At 45.6% G+C, this 19455-nt stretch overlaps 1 protein-coding gene across 6 annotated transcripts in view; it reads left to right on the forward strand.

The window, feature by feature from the left end:
* LOC126985099 (teneurin-m-like) overlaps window positions 1–19455 on the forward strand; it is a 92481-nt gene that overhangs the window by 30415 nt on the left and 42611 nt on the right. For all 6 annotated transcript variants that reach the window (XM_050839548.1, XM_050839551.1, XM_050839547.1 and 3 more), the window contains 3 exons: window positions 16524–16757; window positions 17227–17323; window positions 18402–18619. In XM_050839548.1, the coding sequence (XP_050695505.1) occupies window positions 16524–16757; window positions 17227–17323; window positions 18402–18619 (549 nt within the window). The remainder of the gene's footprint in view (window positions 1–16523; window positions 16758–17226; window positions 17324–18401; window positions 18620–19455) is intronic.

Consider the following 19455-nt stretch of genomic DNA (forward strand, 5'->3'; position numbering starts at 1 on the left):
AACGCAGTGCTCGTATAGAAGAGATTCACTGGCATCGCTCAATCCTACCTCGGTCCTGAGATGTGTTGTAGCTTATGGGAATGCTAACCTGTGAATACGATGTCCCGGGCTCGTTAGATTCACTGTACTACAAGCTGAAGATGTGTGACCCTAGTTTGAACACAGTGCTCGGATAGAAGAGATTCACTGGCATCGCTCAATCCTACTTCGGTCCTGAGATGTGTTGTAGCTTATGGGAATACTAACTTGTGAATACGATGTCCCGGGCTCGTTAGATTCACTGTGCTACAAGTTGAAGATGCTTGTGACTATAGTTTAAACGCACGTTGCTTGGATAGGATTCACTGACATCGTTTCATCTTCCTTTGGCCGAGCTGTGATGTAGATGATGAGATTACCAGCCCGTAAATGCAATGTTCCTAGATCCATATTCTCACACACTTTCGACTTTCACTACAAACACAAAGGTCACAAAGGAGATTAGTCAGGTTTTCAAGAGTGTCTATATATTCATAGTACAGAAGCTTTGTCAGACTGTCACAAGGCCATTAAAACTACCGATGGATGAACACAGAAACCCCACGAAAGCCTTGTCCAATATGGGTGTGTAGGCCCAAAAATGCATGCGGATATGGCCTCTGCTGATGCGTTTTATTCACCATTAAGTACTTATTAGGGAGTAGTGTTATCTAACGCTTTAGGTCCATATTATTTAACGTGCCGAGCTCCCTTTGCTATATCCCAAGGCGACATAGAAGACGAGCCGGGTTTTGATGGGTGACTTTTCCATTTCAAGGTATAGAGGCCGTGTAAGACTATCACTAAGCTCATATAACAGCCCATGAGAATCCTTGCGACTTCCACGAGGGGCTCTTTCAAACATGCGAACTGAGGGGCCCATACGTTTATAAATACGGACTTCACTTCCTTCGTGAATTATACTGCCAGGAATTTGTAGGGCATGCGTTAGCCTCCTCGCCTCCTTGTCCTCCTTTACTGCCTCATCACGCAAAAAATGACGCCTTTCACGATCATTTGGAATTCAATAAACCATTCCAAAAGTTTTATGAAGACCTTATCCCCGGAATACTACGCGTCCACCCCGTGTCCGGCCCCCCCCCCCTCTCTCTCTCTCTCTCTCTCTCTCTCTCTCTCTCTCTCTCTCTCTCTCTCTCTCTCTCTCTCTCTCTCTCTCTCTCTCTCTCTCTCTCTCTCTCTCTCTCTCTCTCTCTCTCTCTCTCTCCCCCCCCAACCCTTACGCTTCTCTTCCATTTTTTTCTCTTTTTACAACATTGAAAGCAGCTCAGAGACAGAACATCAATCCAAAATACCCGTTATGCACTCATCTCGTAAAGAAAATAGAATGAGAGGCCAAAAAAGGAGGATCAATAATTATTTCGAATGTTCAAAGTAAATTCTTCTCCCCCAGCAACCTTCACTTCACTCAAAGACACGTGTACCGAGCCTGAGACCTCGCACTAACTTCCCTCATCGCTCCGGGTGCATAACTTCCCCGCACCAGCCCTTTACGCCCTCCTCCACACTCTCTCTCTCTCTCTCTCTCTCTCTCTCTCTCTCTCTCTCTCTCTCTCTCTCTCTCTCTCTCTCTCTCTCTCTCTCATCGTTAATCTGGTGTCAATCAATTTTTGGATGACAAGTCGACGGAATGGAAGCGTGTAGTGTTTAGGTGAAGACAATACTGATAACAATATGAAAGTTTATGTCAGCTTTCCTTGATTTCCTTTTTATTTACTTTTTTCATGGCATATATTTTCCATTTTTTTTTTTTATTACGTGTTTTTTTTTCGCTTTATCTGTAAATGCATGAGTGGTGGGGAGGCTGGGTGGTGCGTGTCGTGTGTGTGTGTGTGTGTGTGTGTGTGTGTGTGTGTGTGTGTGTGTGTGCGTGCGCGCAAAGAAAACTAGGTTGATAAGCGCTTGGCCGAGCGAGTGAGGCGATAAGGTAAACACACACATTTACTTATTAATAAACACAGAATGATGCGCGCACACACACACACACACACACACACACACACACACACACACACACACACACACACACACACACACACACACACACACACACACACACACACATGCACGCACAACTTCCTCAATATGAGAAGCCTGCGTTGTATTAACTTCCACGGAGCGGCTTGCCAGTAAAGTAGGATCGATTCTGGAAAGTATGAGTCACCACCGAGTACTCGCTCGCTAGAGCCTTCTGTTTGGGTCACCACTTCACCAGTAAATAACTTTATGCCAGACGGCGGAAGGCACATATTATAAGCGCACAACAAAGCACGGCGGGATCCTTACTCGTTCTCCACGCGTGTTTACAAAGCTGTATCAGCTTCCGCACTCGAGTTTACCGTGCTGGAGGGGTGGCGGCCTTAGGTGTCCTATCTTGCAGGTTACCGAGCCGTTGCCGTATATCAGTAGCGCAAATTCATTTTTCCTTCGTAACAGAGCAGAACAGAGCAGCAAACTGAGTTTGCTAATCAGATTCCTGACAAGATGAGCAATGCAATTCCTTGAGCCAAAGGTATGTACAGCAGACGTTCAGGCTGGTGATGGGGCGTGGAGGTTAAGCGGCAAGGGGCAGCTGTGTTGCATGACGGGGACTGGCCTGTACTCACGCAAAGGGGCGTTCCCTCGGTCCCGCAGCTCAATAGCCTCGAAAGCTTTGGGAATTTACTTAGATATGACCCGCGGATGATTGAAGAGGTCGCCCCATGTTCCTGGGTTGGTGATTTACTGCCGGCCGATGCAGTGCGGCTCATAACCAAAGGAATTTGCGCTCCTTTGGTAAAGGTACAAAAGAGGAGGACCTGCAAAGAACTGTCCAAACCCACTCATTCTGGGTAAACTCTCGCCGCTAAAACGTGAAGCAAACGTAGAGGCACCTAAACTTTACCTGTTTTAACAGTGCGAAAATATCCTACTTACTTAATACGGTTTAGTTACATTAACCGCAACCAAACCTCTTGACTTATCATAAGAGGAAAATGAATGTTTGAATTACGCAAAAATCCGATTACGCAGCCTCGTCAGGAACGGAAGCTCTGCCGAGAACGAGAGCTTCCCTTCCCTCGCCCTTGAACTGTCTTCACCTAAAACTTAAAGCCAAAGAAGTAAACTGCTGTTCTATCTTTGGTTTTATCGTTCTTTCCTTTCTTCCTTCCTTCCTTTCATATCGAAACATCTGTCCTACAATATTATGAGCTCCCCGTAGAAAAGCCTCGTCAGCCATCATTGCTCTGTCAAACGACCACATCAACGCTCGCCTAAAAAAAATCTCAGCTCGTAAATTATCCAACATTGACAGGGATTCATGGAGCTCGGGGATGATTGCTCCTTCAAGCCATTTAGAGCCCGGGGTAATCCTTCGCGAGGGGGAGGCTGCGGAGGAAGGAAGGGGTGTGTGTGTGTGTATGTGTTCCCCTGCGTGAGGTAAAGTTTTCTACGTGCGTCAGAAGGGCGAGGAAGGATCCGCGCGAGAAGCTTCTTAATAGTTGATCCGGTCACTTAGGAGCGCGCCAACCCCTTTCTTCTCTCGTCCCTTCCTCTCTGCCTTCGAGATAAAAGGCAGCGCATCCCACCTCTTCCGCCATCCAGGTCTCCTTCCTTTCTTCCCGCATACTTTCGAGGTGTAAAGCACTGCATCCCGACCTTCATATCTTCCTTCTTTCCTTCCTTCCTTCCTTCCTTTCTTCCTTTTATCTTTCTTTTTCCTTCTTCGTTCTTTCCTTTCTTTCCTGCCTTCCTTCCTTTCTTCTCTGCTTGCCTTCCTTCCTTCCTTCCTTCTTACATTCATTCACTCATTCCTTTTCTTTCTTCCCTTCTTCCTTTTCCTTCCTTCCTTCCTTCCTTCACTAGTATATATTTTTAATGCGCTCCCGTGTGTCTAACCTTCCTTCTATCTTACTGTATTCCTCTCCCTCTATATTTTCTTCCTGAGAAATATAAAACACTGCAGACAAACGCTATTCTTACTGCCCTGTAAACTATAATCTCGTCCCTCTTACTGCCCCGCAAACTATAATCTCGTCCCTCTTACTGCCCCGCAAACTATAATCTCGTCCCTCTTACTGCCCCGCAAACTATAATCTCGTCCCTCTTACTGCCCTGTAAACTATAATCTCGTCCCTCTTACTGCCCTGTAAACTATAATCTCGTCCCTCTTACTGCCCCGCAAACTATAATCTCGTCCCTCTTACTGCCCTGCAAACTATAATCTCGTCCCTCTTACTGCCCTGCAAACTATAATCTCGTCCCTCTTACTGCCCCGCAAACTATAATCACGTCCCTCTTACTGCCCCGCAAACTATAATCTCGTCCCTCTTACTGCCCCGCAAACTATAATCACGTCCCTCTTACTGCCCCGCAAACTATAATCTCGTCCCTCTTACTGCCCTGCAAACTATAATCTCGTCCCTCTTACTGCCCCGCAAACTATAATCTCGTCCCTCTTACTGCCCTGCAAACTATAATCTCGTCCCTCTTACTGCCCTGCAAACTATAATCTCGTCCCTCTTACTGCCCTGCAAACTATAATCTCGTCCCTCTTACTGCCCCGCAAACTATAATCACGTCCATCTTATGTGAAGCTTCCCAAACAAACACTTCTTCCTTCTTTATTCATCTCCGTATTAGTTACCTCAGGAACAAGGCATATAGTTTTGTAATGGTTAAGTTACTATCCTGCTTGTCTCCTTTTAAGTCTTAAGGATCATCAAATTTGTATGGTACGACAGTCACACAAGTTATAGGCAGGACGTAGCATCATCTATGTGTCGGAGTACTGTGTCCGCTATGCATATGATCGGCCTATGAATTTATGGCTACGAGCACCATGACTCCCATTATTTTCCTCTACAAAACGCTGGGCGCCGGACTTTCTTCGGGTCTCGTCGTCTGCCTCGTCCTCGACAAAACCCAAAATGAGTTCCCTAGGAGTAATCCGGCAGAGGCCATTTTCTCCCTCACTGATAATCCCTTGACCCGATAACGACACCGCCCACCCGCCTGCCCTCCTTCCAGCCCTCCTCACTATTCTCTAATTTTGTCTTGGGACTATATGAATGGAGACGAGGGTGCGAATTCTCAGACGCTTTCGGCTCTCACAGCAACTATATCCAAAGGCCACAAAGGAGATTAGTTAGGTTTTTATTGGTGTTTTTTTCACATTCATGATGCAAGAGCCCTGTCAAACTACCACTAGGTTCATAAAACTACCCATGGAAATACCCGCAACCTCTACGAAAGCCTTATCAAATGTTGGCGTGTGAGCCCCGAAAGTTTTGAAATATGGGACTCTGCCAAGAAGAGGTTTCGGAAAGGTAGACCACATGGGAAGGAAGGAAGGAAGGAAGAGAAAGGAGAGAATGTAAAAAAGAGAAACCCTCCAGCCGCGAGTGAAGGAAGAAGACCAGATTAGAAAGGATGCTACCGAGAGGAGGGAAAGGAATAAGAGATGTAACACAAGGGGACAACGTGAAGAGCCTGGATAAAAATGGAGATAAACGCAGAGGGTGATAAAAGATAACCAAGAAGATGAGGATGATGAAGGGAGGGTTATGAGAAGGGGAAACGTATGAAGATAAGAGAGGAACCGAAGGAAAAGTGGAAGCTAAAAATAACTGCTGAATAAAAGACGAGATAAACTGACCCATAGATAAACAGATAGATACTAAGGTAGATAGATAGAAAAATAGAGGCTAACGTAGATAGACTGATTCTCTCTCTCTCTCTCTCTCTCTCTCTCTCTCTCTCTCTCTCTCTCTCTCTCTCTCTCTCTCTCTCTCTCTCTCTCTCTCTCTCTCTCTCTCTCTCTCTCTCTCTCTCTCTCTCTCTCTCTCTCTCTCTCTCTCTCTCCTCTTGAGAGAGAGAGAGAGAGAGAGAGAGAGAGAGAGAGAGAGAGAGAGAGAGAGAGAGAGAGAGAGAGAGAGAGAGAGAGAAGAAACACGGATATGAAGAAGAAATGAGTGTAGTCGGAGCAACTTCGAAAGGGAGACTCGTGTGTGTGTGTGTGTGTGTGTGTGTGTGTGTGTGTGTGTGTGTGTGTGGATAAGTGAGAAGGGCATTGAAGGTCCTTGATTCGATTTAGTGATGGGACAATTTCTATATACTCGACTCCTCGGCATCATCGTCCTTTGGTGCTGGTGGTGAGGGGCGGGCGGGCCTCGGACGGGCTTCGTTGGGTCACAAGGGAATGGATCTTGAGGCGGCGTGTGGCTGCCAAGAGTGAGAGTATTGAAGTGAGAGGCTGACCAGTGGTGTGTGTCGCGATGGGGGACGAGAAGGAAGTGACTGAGAGCGGTATTTTCAGACGCTGCCGGTTCTCACATTAACTATTTCCAAAGGTCAAAAAGGAGATCAGTCTGGTTCTAATGAGTGTTTGTTCACGTTCGTGGTAGAGAAGAAGGGTCAAGCTAACAGAAGGGTCATAAAACTATCCCTGGATATGCCCAAAACTCCCACGAAAGGTTTGCCAAATAGGTGTGATTGCTCGGGGAAATGTTTAAATGTATGACCCTTAGACGTTTCATAAGTTGACCCGAAAAATTAGGCAGGAAATGAAGGCGGGGATACATGGGTGAAGGAAGGAAGGGAATGGATGAATGAAGAAGAGCTGGAGGGCAAAAATAAGGAAGGAAGGTTTGGAGGAGATGGTGGTGCAAGAGGAAAAAATGAAGGAGGGGATGCACGGGTGAAGGAAGGAAGGGAATGGATGAATGAAGAAGAGCTGGAGGGCAAAAATAAGGAAGGAAGGTGTGAAGGAGATGGTGGTGAAAGAGGAAAAATTGAAGAGAAGAAAATATGAATGAAGAACAAGAGTATTAAGCAAGGAGAATGAGAAGGAAGTGGAAGGAGGTAAAAGGCATGTAGGAAGAAAAATGATCGCACAGAAAGGGAGGAAGGAATGAAGGAGGGGCGATGATTATAAGAAGAAAGATGGGAAAAAAATGAAATAGGAAATAAGGAAGAAAGGAAGGAGGAGCGAGCAAGGGGTGAAGGAAAGAAGCGGTGGCGGAAGAAAGGAAGTTAGCTAAAGGCGGACGCGTGCGGCCTGACCAACCGTAGGAAGGGGAAGGTCAGTTTGGAATGAAGGAAATGTGACTATTGAACATTGGGGATCCGCGAAGGAGCTTTTGGATGGTCACTGCTCAAGGCATTGCTCTCTCTCTCCCTTTTTTACAGGGGGCTTCGTGGTGCAGTGGTTAGCAGGTTCGATTCCCGGGCGGAGTAGATAAATTTGGGCGGCTTTTCCGATACCCTACGCCCCTGTCCACCCAGCAGTAAATGGGTACCAGGTATTAATAGAGGGTTGTGTCCTGTCTCATAGGATCTGTTCCCTTCTCCTATAATTCCTTCCCCTTCTGTCTCTCTCCGGCATATGACCACAGATGTTGCGCCGACTAAACCAAACTTTCCAACTTTCGATTCCCGGGCGGAGTGGAAAAATTTGGGCGGCTTTTCCGATACCCTACGCCCCTGTCCACCCAGCAGTGAATGGGTACCAGGTATTAATCGAGGGTTGTGTCCTGTCTCCTAGGATCTGTTCCCTTCTCCTATAATTCCTTCCCTTTCTGTCTCTCTTAGGCATATGACCACAGATGTTGCGCCGACTAAACGAAACTTTCCAACTTTTCCCTTTTTTACGGTACAGAAACACAACGCACTGAATAAGGTAACACGGATCAACAACAAAAGAAAGGGAATCAAGTACCCCAAATCTCAACCAAGGAGGCGAGGAATCGAGTCATTGTTCAGTCCCTCTCGTCCCTCAATCCATTAGGAAACCGATTCAGTGGGAAGTGAGGGGAGAGTGGTGGAATGACCAATCGTGGACATCAATAACAAGACAATAAAAAAGCATTCTTCAATCATACTTTTTTTCCCATTGAAGTATTTTTGCACAAGGGAGGGAGGAGCAGTGTTTGAGGTCGTTTTGTCCAAGTGGGGAGTAATTGCCGGTAATGCCTGTAACTCGCCTCCCTGACCCGCCTATTCCGGCCGCCAAGTAATGTCCCTGACGCGATTTATGTCCGATTGTCACGAAGAGCGGCGGGGCGGCGGCGGATTGGGACGGGTGTGTATTGTCGCTTCTCTTACTTCACTCCTATACTACTCGTCTTCCATTTCCTCTTCTTCTTCCTCCTCTCCTAGGTTTTTCTCCTCTTCCTTTTTCTTCCTCCTCCACCTCTCTTCCTCTTCCCTTTCCTCCACCTTTTCTTGTTCCTTTTCTCCCTCCACCTTCACCAACTTCTCCATCTTCGCTTCTCAAAATCGTGCATTTGTTCTGTATGTATAACCTTTTTAAAGCAAGCATTCACTCGTATGAACTTTTAAGATAAACGAGAAGGACCAAAGGACGAACATAGAGGAAAAAAACATACCGTACAAGTGATCCTCCCGCCAAGATTGCAGAAAAAACAAGAGAGTATCAGATTAGTTGCAAAGGTGTTATGGAAGAGTTTAAGCTGTAGAGGGAGAAAGTACAGTAGGAAGAATTAAACTTTTCCAGAGGTTTACCAGTGAAAGGGATGAAGCCGTTGAGATACCGGTTAGCTCTTGCATTAGAAAGTCGGGGACCATACTGCGGCCCCCAAACACACATATTTGACACGGCTTTCATAGGAGTTTGAGGCATTTCCAGGGGTAGTTTAATGACCCTGGTGGTTGTTTGACCCTTCTCTACCAAGAACCTAAAAAAAATATTTGGAACCCGATTGATCTTCTATGTGACCTTTGGAAATAGTTGATTCAAGAGGCGGAAGACTCTTGAGAATGTGACCCCGGGGCTGCAACTTTTTTTCTTCTTTTTTTACCCGCAGAAGCCACGCAGCAACCCAATCGGCTTCCCCTCTAGGAATTTGCTCAGCTATTTAATAACTTCCATTTTTTTTTCTTTCTCCAACGCAGCTCTTAAACGCTCTTACCATGTGATTGTTCGTGTTTGAGAGCATAATTAAAGGGTACAGAGGCGCGCTTGTGTGGAGGGGCGTAGAGTATATCCTTGGCCCTCTCCCTCCCTCCCTCCCGCCTTCCCTCCCTCCTTTAGTTTCCTGAAGTGATTCGCAGAGTGAGGAGTATATTATATATGAGAAAGAGAGAGACAGACAGACAGACAGACAGACATACACAGACAACAGACACAGACAGGCAGACACAGACAGACAGACACAGACAACAGATAGAGACAGACAGATAGACACACACAGACAAACAGATACACACAGACAGACAGACAGACAGATAGACACTGACAGACACACACTACATTTCAAGACAGGAGCATCAAGGCATTTCTAGAACCAAGTTTGATATCGATTTTTGGCTTCATCCTGTGTTTTCTTCGTCGTGTTTCTGGCAAAAAAAAGTTCCCATCTTACTGTAAAAAAAAATACTATAATAAAATAACTCCACAAAAAAAAAATGATGTGGTCGCGCGGATAAATTAGATAAGTCACATTTCCCGGGATTTCGATTATAGCCGAGACGAGGCGATCAATTTCCCGGAGAAGCCCGCGGTGGTGGGGTGGGCCTGCCGCGGACACCTGACGGCGGGAAGGCTGCTGGAATAATAGGCCAAGACACGCTCGTTACATCACGTGGGCGCAGAACGCGACAGGTGTGAACAATAAAGCCTCGTCATGTTTTGGAAGACTCCGCTCCGCCTCGCCCTCCGCCAGACGTTATAATTAGTTCTCCCAGCATCGCCAGACTGACTTAAAAACAGTGAAAGGAGAGACTGGCGACGAAATATGGTTCGGTTCAGGTATTCAGGAGCAGTAAGTAGCGGGCTTTATTTAAATATTTTTCTTTACGCCCTTGAACTGTCTCTTTAGCTGTAAAAAAAAAAAAAAAATCAAAACAAGTGGCTGTTATACGCCAAATTGTTTGTTTCTTCCATCCGTTCAATGTGTGTGGGGGGGATGGGTGTAGGTATAGGGGTGACATACATACATATACACATATATACATACATACATACATACATACATACATATACACATACATACATACGCTCATACATTTATACATACATGAGTAATTTTATTAAGCACACCTTTCTATTAAATCGTATAGGCTTCCCGTCATGCTTCACCTTATGATCGGTTCTCCCTGACTTCACCTTCATAAAGTGCACCATTTTTTTTCCGATGCAAGGTGTATAATGTGTTGTAATTATTGGCGAACAGACTGTTGCCGCGTCATGTTTTCACTAATCAGTCATCCATCGTGGGCGGCGTCAGTGTGGCAGAGCGGCGCTAAACGTGTCCTGCGAGGGATCACTTCCATCCTCATTACACGGAGTTAAGGCGGCGGGGTCTGTGTATGGATTCCCCTCCCATGCCGAGGATTGGCCCCCGGGGAGGCACAAGTAGGTCGTTTACATGCGTTGTGTTGCCTGGCAGTCCAGCGTCCCCACCTAGAGTAGAGCTCCTCGGACCCTTCCCCTTGACCCCGCATCCTAACATTCTCGGACCGGTTCACCTATCACATCAACTATTTCCAAGGCAGAAAGAGAGATTAATTGGGTTCTAATGGGTGTTTATTTACGTTCATGGTACAGAAGAAGCGTCAAACAACCACCAGCGTCATTAAACTACAAATGGAATTTTTCACAACTCCTATGAAAGCCATGTCAGATGTGTGTGAATGGGAATGTTTGAGAATAAGGCTCTAGGACTCCTCTCATAGTTTAGTGTTTATTCCTTGCAAGCCCATAGTAACTCAATCAACCGAACCATATTTCCCTGCACGCCCATCCTAACTCAATCAACCAAACCGTATTTTCTTGCACGCCCATCGCAACTTAACCGAACCATATATTTTTACCACGTTTCATCGAAGTGTCTTTAAACGTCCATAAAGCTGTAAGGTTCGATAAACAGATGTGTGAGGGCAAAGTTTACTGGTGCAGGCTGGTACAGGTGCGTAGTGCGTATAACAAGCGGAGTGTCGACTGCAGATGATGGGAAGCAGCAGGGGCGACGGCCAGGTGGGTTCTGCCGGCTTCGTGGTGCAGAGGGTTGGCTTCGCTTCGGTGCCGGTGCGTTGTGGAGCCTCGACTCTATAACCAACACTCCTTACAAAAGCCTACGTATTCAAGTTTGGCTGACCGAGGCGACGCAGCAGCAGCATTGACACTTGTGGGGAGTCGTCCTTTCTCATGAACTTAGGAATAGCTAATACTTCTTTTATGGTCTTTCCAGATTTAAGATAAGGTGAATGAACAGTAATGCACCCTTTTGCGCTCTCTCTCTCTCTCTCTCTCTCGGCGGGGGGGGGGGGGGTCTCATATTTCCTCTTAGCCATTTTGCGTCATAGCTCGCATATGACATTGCCGTGACGTTAACAAAACACTGACGGGACATTATTAATATAGTGTGCTGGGGTCTCTTAGTTTCAATTTGATAAGTGAATAAATAAATAAATAAAAAATGTCTAAAGTCAGAGATGGCCAAGAGGGGAAGCGTCCAGGGGGAAGAAGGGGAAGGAGAGATAACCGGGGAGAGGAAATCGGCGTTGCCAGATTATCGTATCCTCCATTGTATTTACCGTTTTCAGACAATTAACTATACCAAAAAGACACTATTAATTAAACCTTTGAACGGTAACTATAAATATATGTAGGTATTGGAGTGTAGGAGACAGTTTTTGGGTTGGAAATCGGAAAACATGAGAGGCTGAGTACGAGAATCTGGTAACGCAAGAGGAAAGGTTCTGCGGCGTAATGGTCACAACCTCAAACATTTCGGCGCCCAAACACACATATTTGACACGGTTTTCGTAGGAGTTTTGAGCATTTCCATGTTTTATGACCCTGGTGTTAGTTTGACGTTTATTCTGTACCATGAACCCAAAAAACACTCATGAGGACCCGACTGATCTCCTTCTTAGCCTTTGGAAATAGTTTATGTGAGAGGTGGAAGCGTTTAAGATGCTATTACACTGGGCAAATTTTTCGTGGATCTTCAGTCAAACCACGATTTCCGCTAGCGTGGTTCTCATTTGTTTCTTGTTAATGCTAATGACGATGATAGTGGGTAATACCGTCGTCCTTCAGTGAAATCTACAGTAGCTTTGGAAGATTGTGGACACGTCAGAAAACCACGGAAATATGAGAACCACGCCAGCGGAAATCGTGGTTTGACTAAAGATCCACGAAAAATTTGCCCAGTGTAATAGCCCCTTAAGAATACCATCCTAAATGTCGTACACTTTCGCCGATCGCAACGTCGGCGGCGGTGGTGCCAAGGCGGCGGGCGTGGCATTTCCTGGGGATGCATTCAACAGTGTCAACCTCGAGGCAGTTCAAGGCCAGTAAAGGAAGTTTAGGGCCCCCGTGCTTAGCATAATGGCGAATTATTGTCTCATTTCTTATCAGCCTCGACCCCATGCAGACCCTTGCTGCCTGACGTCCACGCCTGCGCCGGGAGGAAGGTCAGCTTGTGGGGATATTGGTCCGTAGTCTTGGTTCTCATAACAAGTATTTTCAAAAACCACAAAGAATATTAGTCGGGTTTTTATGAGTGTTTTTTCACATTCATGGTGCATTTCAGCGCGTGGCCAGCAAGGTGGACAGACATGTTGCCTCAAACCCCCAAAATGTTATCCTTAAGAGCCTTGTCTCACTAAATGGAGTATTGGTCCGTAGTCTCTGACGCTTTTGGCTCCCACAACAAGTATTTCCGAAGGCCGCAAAGGAGATTAGTCTGTTTCTCATTAGTTTTTTTCACATTTATGGTGCTGAAGCTATGTCACAGTTACACTAGGTTATTTATGCTACTCATGGCAATACCTACCACCTCTACGAAAGCCTTATTAAGTGTGGGTGTATAAAGCCCTAGATATTTGACTATACGGGCCATTGTCTATTTCATTCATACGAGTGTGCAGACTTTTGTATTGAATTTTAATACCCGTCCGCAGCGATTGGCACGAATTTGGCTTTTACTGGTATCCCGGTAACATATACTCCCATGTCTTTCTCTGCCTCTGTGGTGGATAGTGGAGTGTTTCCCATGTGGTATTGGTGTGCTGGATATCCTCTCCCAAGGTGCAGGGCTACATTTTTCTTCATTGAATTGTAGCAGCCACTTTTTGTTCCATTCCTGTAGCTTAGTGAGGTCTGACTGTAGGAAATCCGCAGTCTAGGGGTTAACGTTGGGTAAAGGGCTGACTGAAGTGGTGCCCTCGGGATTTTGTCCGTTTATATTTCCTTGGGTTTAGTGTGCAGTCTTTTGGGCCGAATGTTAGTGTTACTGAAAGCATACCACGTCGCAATAATTGGTTTGACATTGTTTTTTTCTCCTATCCCGTGCGCCTTATTCCAGTGCACAAAATTTGTTGAACATACACGATTGAGTGAGAAGCTTAGCGGTGACATTGACGCGTGATAAAAGAAGAAGAATTATCAAGGAAACGTATATATATGCTGTGCGTGGGTGTGGTGTGGGTGTGGATGGGTGAGTGGATGTATATTATTATTATTATTATTATTATTATTATTATTATTATTATTATTATTATTATTATTATTATTATTATTATTATTGTTGATGTTATTATTTCCTTGATGTTATGTAGTTTCACTTGCCTCCTTCAGTCCCTCGCCAGTACGGCAGAGAAGGAGAAACTCGACTTCTACTCTCCTATGGAAGTTTAATAATGCCAAACTTCCTGCCTGAATGGTGTTTAAGTGGCGAGCCTCTCCTCCTCCTCCTCCTCCTCCTCCTCCCCCTTCTGCGTTAGTTTGAGAATAATTGTATGTGTGTTTGTGTGTGTGTGTGTGTGTGTGTGTGTGATTGCATGAGTGCGGGCGTACGTGGCGTTGCGTGCAGTACATGGGCAGCTGCTGGTTAGGGTGCAGTGTGTGGCCCGGCAGTGACGTGTTTGGTATCGCGCGGCAAGGGGCGGTGCCGGGCCGGGGTTCTGCTGCACTGGAAAGAAGGGACAGGAGGGGCCGAGGGGAGAGGACGGACGGCTGACCTGACTGTGTTGCCATGGCTCATTGAAGGGGCCCTGTATGTGTGTGTGTGTGTGTGTGTGTGTGTGTGTGTGTGTGTGTGTGTTTAAAAGAGACAGACAGAGAAAGAGAAAAAGCTAAAAGTATATTTCGGTGATGGAGGCAGCTCTAATAGGAGGCAAGATATATGAAGGGAGGCAGGTCGTCAGATTTAGCGAGTCTTAAAGCTAAAAGTATATTTCGGTGATGGAGGCAGCTCTAACAGGAGGCGAGATATATGAAGGGAGGCAGGTCGTCAGATTTAGCGAGTCTTCCTGGAGTGGGCGGCGTCGACTCCGTGTAATGAAGAGTGTCACAGCATCGCCACCAATAAGCGTCTGGGCCACATTCTCTCTAACCCCTACATTTGGTATGACGTGACTCCACCCGCCCGCCTCTCATCTCGCCCCACTTCCACCCTCACTCAGACAGACTTATCGGGGTTTTTATTTTTTCTACTAACGTAAGAGATTGGGTTCTTGGGTCATCTTAAGAAGGTTTGGTGTGGCAATTCGTATTTTCAAAGACTCTCTGTTACCCCCAAGAACTTGGTGGAGATATCCAGCTCATAGAAAAGAAATTTTGGTCTTGTTTTTAAAATCTCCTCCTCCTCCTCGTCTTCGTTCTCCTCCTCCTCCTCCTCCTCCTCCACCTCCTCCACACTACTTGACGTATCCCCTTCATCACCCTTGCCACATCCCCTTACTGAAGCTCTTCCCCTTCCTTCCCTGGTAGCTCCCCCCCTTCGCCCCTCTCCCTAACCCCACAGTCTCGTCAGGGATTCCTTGGTCGTTAGGCATTGCAGAGTTAGCGGCGCCTCGTTACTACATAATTGTATCAAACAGAAGGCGGAGGAATTACTAGTGTATGAGGGGAAGGGCCCGGGCGGGGAAGTGAAGGGCGGTGAGGGGTCAGAGCCAGGCGATTGCGTTGTGGCTGTGGTTGTTGTGGTTGTGTTTATCATTGTGGTTGTGTTTAGTATTGTGGTTGTCGTACGTATCTGACCTGTTGTTGTATTTTCCCCGGAGTAAAGAGGAGAGAAATTGGAAAAGTTTGTCTTACGTGTGCAAATGCAAACACGAATACCCTTTTTTTCGCTTCGTTTATGTAAAAAAAAAAAAAAAAGCAGTGTGACAGTGTTTTCAGTCTCGCGGGAATATGTATCTGTGAATCTTTCCACCACACCCGCGACCCCGCTGCTCAAGACTTTTTTTACTTTTGCTCAGATTTATGCTGCCCAAACCCTTTATGCAAGATACTCAAGCTCACCCCCATGCTGCCCAAACCCTTTATGCAAGATACTCAAGCTCAACCCCATGCTGCCCAAACCCTTTATGCAAGATACTCAAGCTCACCTCCATGCTGTCCAAATCTTTTATGCAAGATACTCAAGCTCACCTCCATGCTGCCCAAACCCTTTATGCAAGATACTCAAGCTCACCTCCATGCTGTCCAAACCCTTTATGCAAGATACTCCAGCTCACCCCCATGCTGTCCAAACCCTTTATGCAAGATACTCAAGCTCACCTCCATGCTGCCCAAACCCTTTATGCAAGATACTCCAGCTCACCCCCATGCTGTCCAAACCCTTTATGCAAGATACTCAAGCTCACCCCCATGCTGTCCAGACCCTTTATGCAAGATACTCAAGCTCCCCTCCATGCTGTCCAAACCCTTTATGCAAGATACTCCAGCTCACCCCCATGCTGCCCAAACCCTTTATGCAAGATACGCCAGCTCACCCCTTGCTGTCCAAACCCTTTATGCAAGATATGAAGCTCACCTCCATGCTGTCCAAACCCTTTATGCAAGATACTCCAGCTCAACCCTATGCTGTCCAAATCCTGTATGCAGAAGTTAACTAGCATCTACATTCTTACAACCCTTGCATTGGTAAACTCTGCAACAGCCTTCCTTCGTCTATATTTCTTCTTTCCCTGTAACTTTTAACTGTTTAAAGAGGGAGGTATCAAGACACTTTTCTAATCGGATCTGAAAGTATATTTGGATAGTCGTGCTTTATTTTTTTGCGGTAACAGTGCGGGAGCAGCTTTTTTTTGTTGTTGCTTGTTTCCCTTGAGTTGCTTCCTCAACTAAAAAAAGAAAAAAATATGACGCAGTGTGTGACGCTGTTTGAGGCAGCAGCAGATTATTTTTAGACGTACAGTGCTTGCGTCCTTGTTTCAGGCAGCAGAAGATTAGTGTGTGTCCTTGTTTCAGGCAGCAGAAGATTCGTGTGTGTCCTTGTTTCAGGCAGCAGAAGATTCGTGTGTGTCCTTGTTTCAGGCAGCAGAAGATTCGTGTGTGTCCTTGTTTCAGGCAGCAGAAGATTAGTGTGTCCTTATTTCAGGCAGCAGAAGATTAGTGTGTGTCCTTGTTTCAGGCAGCAGAAGATTAGTGTGTGTCCTTGTTTCAGGCAGCAGAAGATTAGTGTGTGTCCTTATTTCAGGCAGCAGAAGATTCGTGTGTAGGCTAACTTTGTCTTGTGTCGTTGTTACAGGCAGTCTGCTGAACGCCGGAGACGGAACGGGTGGTGGGCGTGGAGATATGTCCCGTCTGAACGGCCGTGTACATACAGGTCCTCAACACGGCGCCTCCACCCAGTACCAGGCAGTGCCAATCCAGTACCACCAGACCGCCCCCGTGCAGTACCAGGGCTCACAGGGACACCCGGACGAGTTTGAAGCCTCGTGCTTGGTGAGGACTCCGTCAGGCAACGTGTACATCCCTTCCGGTGAGTGAGCGCGTTGGCCATCACTACGGGTCATATTCTTAAACACTAAACAGATCGGCGCCCACGCACGCATACTTGACAAGCATTCGTTAATTCTCAAACCTCCGCCTGCCATGCCGCGAAGCCTGGCGGCGCAGAGCTTTACCAATAAGCTACCGGAGCGGTGTGTGTGTGTGTGTCACGCATGGTGGATGATGTGCATAAAGTAAGGTGACCAGATTTGCTGAAGCTAAAAGCTGGACATTTTCACACACACACACACACACACACACACACACAACGGTCATCACTCTTTCTATTTATCTATCTTCATCTATCTGTCACGGAAGACTTAAGGGAAAGTTTCTGTATTCATGTACCAGTAAGTAGTTGGCATTCAATATGATTCCTTGTTATAATTTTTATTACTTCTTACATTAGCCAAGTGCTTGAAGAGAATTTGCAATGGGTGTTTCTTTTCTTCATTTAGATATGCCGAAGAGCTCCACACTAGAATACAAGCCTGGACTCCACTCCCCAAGCCTGCACTGTCCAGCGAAAGGAGATGGACAAAAGTCCATGGAAGGGTAAGTCACCACACGTATTTATCCATGGCAAGCAAAGGCAGACTCCGTGAAACGCTTAAAGCTTTCCATTTCGTCTGTGTGAGTGCCAAGTGTACTCATGGAAGAATTTATCTTATGCAAAAGTCAAGCCCCTCCAAGGATGTGATGTTCAGTTGATGACTTAATTAAATGTAATCCCAGGAAAACAGTGTCCATGCACTTGAAGGGAACTCCAAAAACTTGGCCTAACAAATAAGTTGCTCAATTTATTTACTTTTACACAAGTGTAGATGGCATTTGGCTTGACATTTTTTTTTGCGGGTGAAGTTATGTATATTGCCAAAACAGCTCACAAAATGACCTGCTTAGTGACATAAGGGTTTGTTATTGTTTATGGGAAGAAAACATTCCAAGACTCTGTGAAGTAGATTTTTAGTTTGCTTGAATATAATTTTGAAGAATGATAAAACAATGAGAGAGAGAGAGAGAGAGAGAGAGAGAGAGAGAGAGAGAGAGAGAGAGATTTACATAATATATGATGTGACCCCACAGACCTTATGGTTCAGGTGGTCTGCCCCTAAACCTAAAAGAAACTACATCAAGCAGTCAGAAAGACATTGCATCTCTAAGGTGAAGGAAGCAGCACTCAAGTCTTTTAAATCAAACTTTAGTATTTCACTGAAGTACTGTAGAGGGGAGCTGAGTCCATTCTCATAAAACAATGTTGGTGAAAAAGAATTTGGAGCAGTCAGATTTTTTTTTTTTTTTTTTTTTCTTCACAAGTTTAGCACCATTATTTCTTGTTCATGACTTCTTATTGATTAGAAATAATCTGGATTCATCCATAGATAGATAGATATGTCAAGCATTGTATTGTAATTTCTTTTAAGATTTTTTTCAGGAATGTCTTATTCTCTTCCTTCAATGTGGTGATGACTCCACCGTAGGTAGTCATTGCTGTTGCCTCTTTACGCTGTAGCTTCACTGATATCTTTCCAAGGCCAAGCAAAGAGCAACATAACTACTTTTACTTTTCCCTTTCATATGTGTTTAATCTTGTGATTTAAACTCATAGTCTTGGTGACTTTTTTGCACCCAGGTACAATGTGCCCTTCGGAGCTGGCCTGCCGGCCCCTGTGCTGCCTGTCCGCAACAACCTTCGGCGCTCTGTGCCTGGCACTGGTCCCCATGGAGGGGGTGGCTCTTCGAGCGGCCCTTCCCGAGGCCCCGGCAACCCACACTGTTCTTGGCGCTGCACTGCCATCATCTTTATCACCATTGCAGTCATCCTCGCCACCATCCTTATCTACATCATAGGTAAAGGCATATGGACTTGCTCTGACCCATCTCAGCTTGTGCTCCACCTCCATGTGCCTTTTATCAATACTTAGATCTGCCCATTATTCTAATTAGCTTGTCACACTCATTCTGGCAAAATACCACATTGAGATACATTTAGTTAGCATGAAATTAAAATTATGTTAATGCCTCATCAGATGCTTGAGGATCCTATTTATATAAGGTACCAAGTGCCATTTATTGAAAAGAGGGGAAACAAAGTTTGGCAAACACTGAACTACCCATTTTCAAGTCATCCACTGGAGGGAAGTTGGAAAGTTTGGCTTAATTTTTCAGTATCACAGTGTCATTAGTTTGCTGCGCTGCTTGATGCTAAGCTCTCCCATCACTCTCATCATTAAGACTAAAACTTTGCTCATTGAATCTGTAAAAGCTTGCCTGTGTAAGTAATGCCCAAACTTTTTCAATTAAGGTGAATTATGATGGAGTGACAAAAGATGAAGTTATTCTAATGATTATAAAAAAAAAGAATTTTGGTAAGTCACACTCGTAGGACTGGTAACATGGACAACCAAACTAAGAGATTAGCAACCCAGGAATTGCAGATGTCAGAGCAAACAGAAAACCAGGTGGAGAGCTTGAATTAGAATTTTTGTGAAAGCATGATAAAGTCATCATCATTTCATTTAATGTCCGTTTTCACTCTTCCTGAGCAGTTGGACGCTTTATGGCTCTCCTCCATTTTACTCTGTCTTCTGCCTGATGCTCAGCCAATCCCATCAATGCCAAGTCTTCCTGTATACACCTTCTCCACATTTTCCTAGGTCTACCAACTGGTCTCCTTCCTTCTACCT

This window comes from Eriocheir sinensis, chromosome 58 (assembly GCF_024679095.1).
Source record: "Eriocheir sinensis breed Jianghai 21 chromosome 58, ASM2467909v1, whole genome shotgun sequence".
NCBI lineage: Eukaryota > Metazoa > Arthropoda > Malacostraca > Decapoda > Varunidae > Eriocheir > Eriocheir sinensis.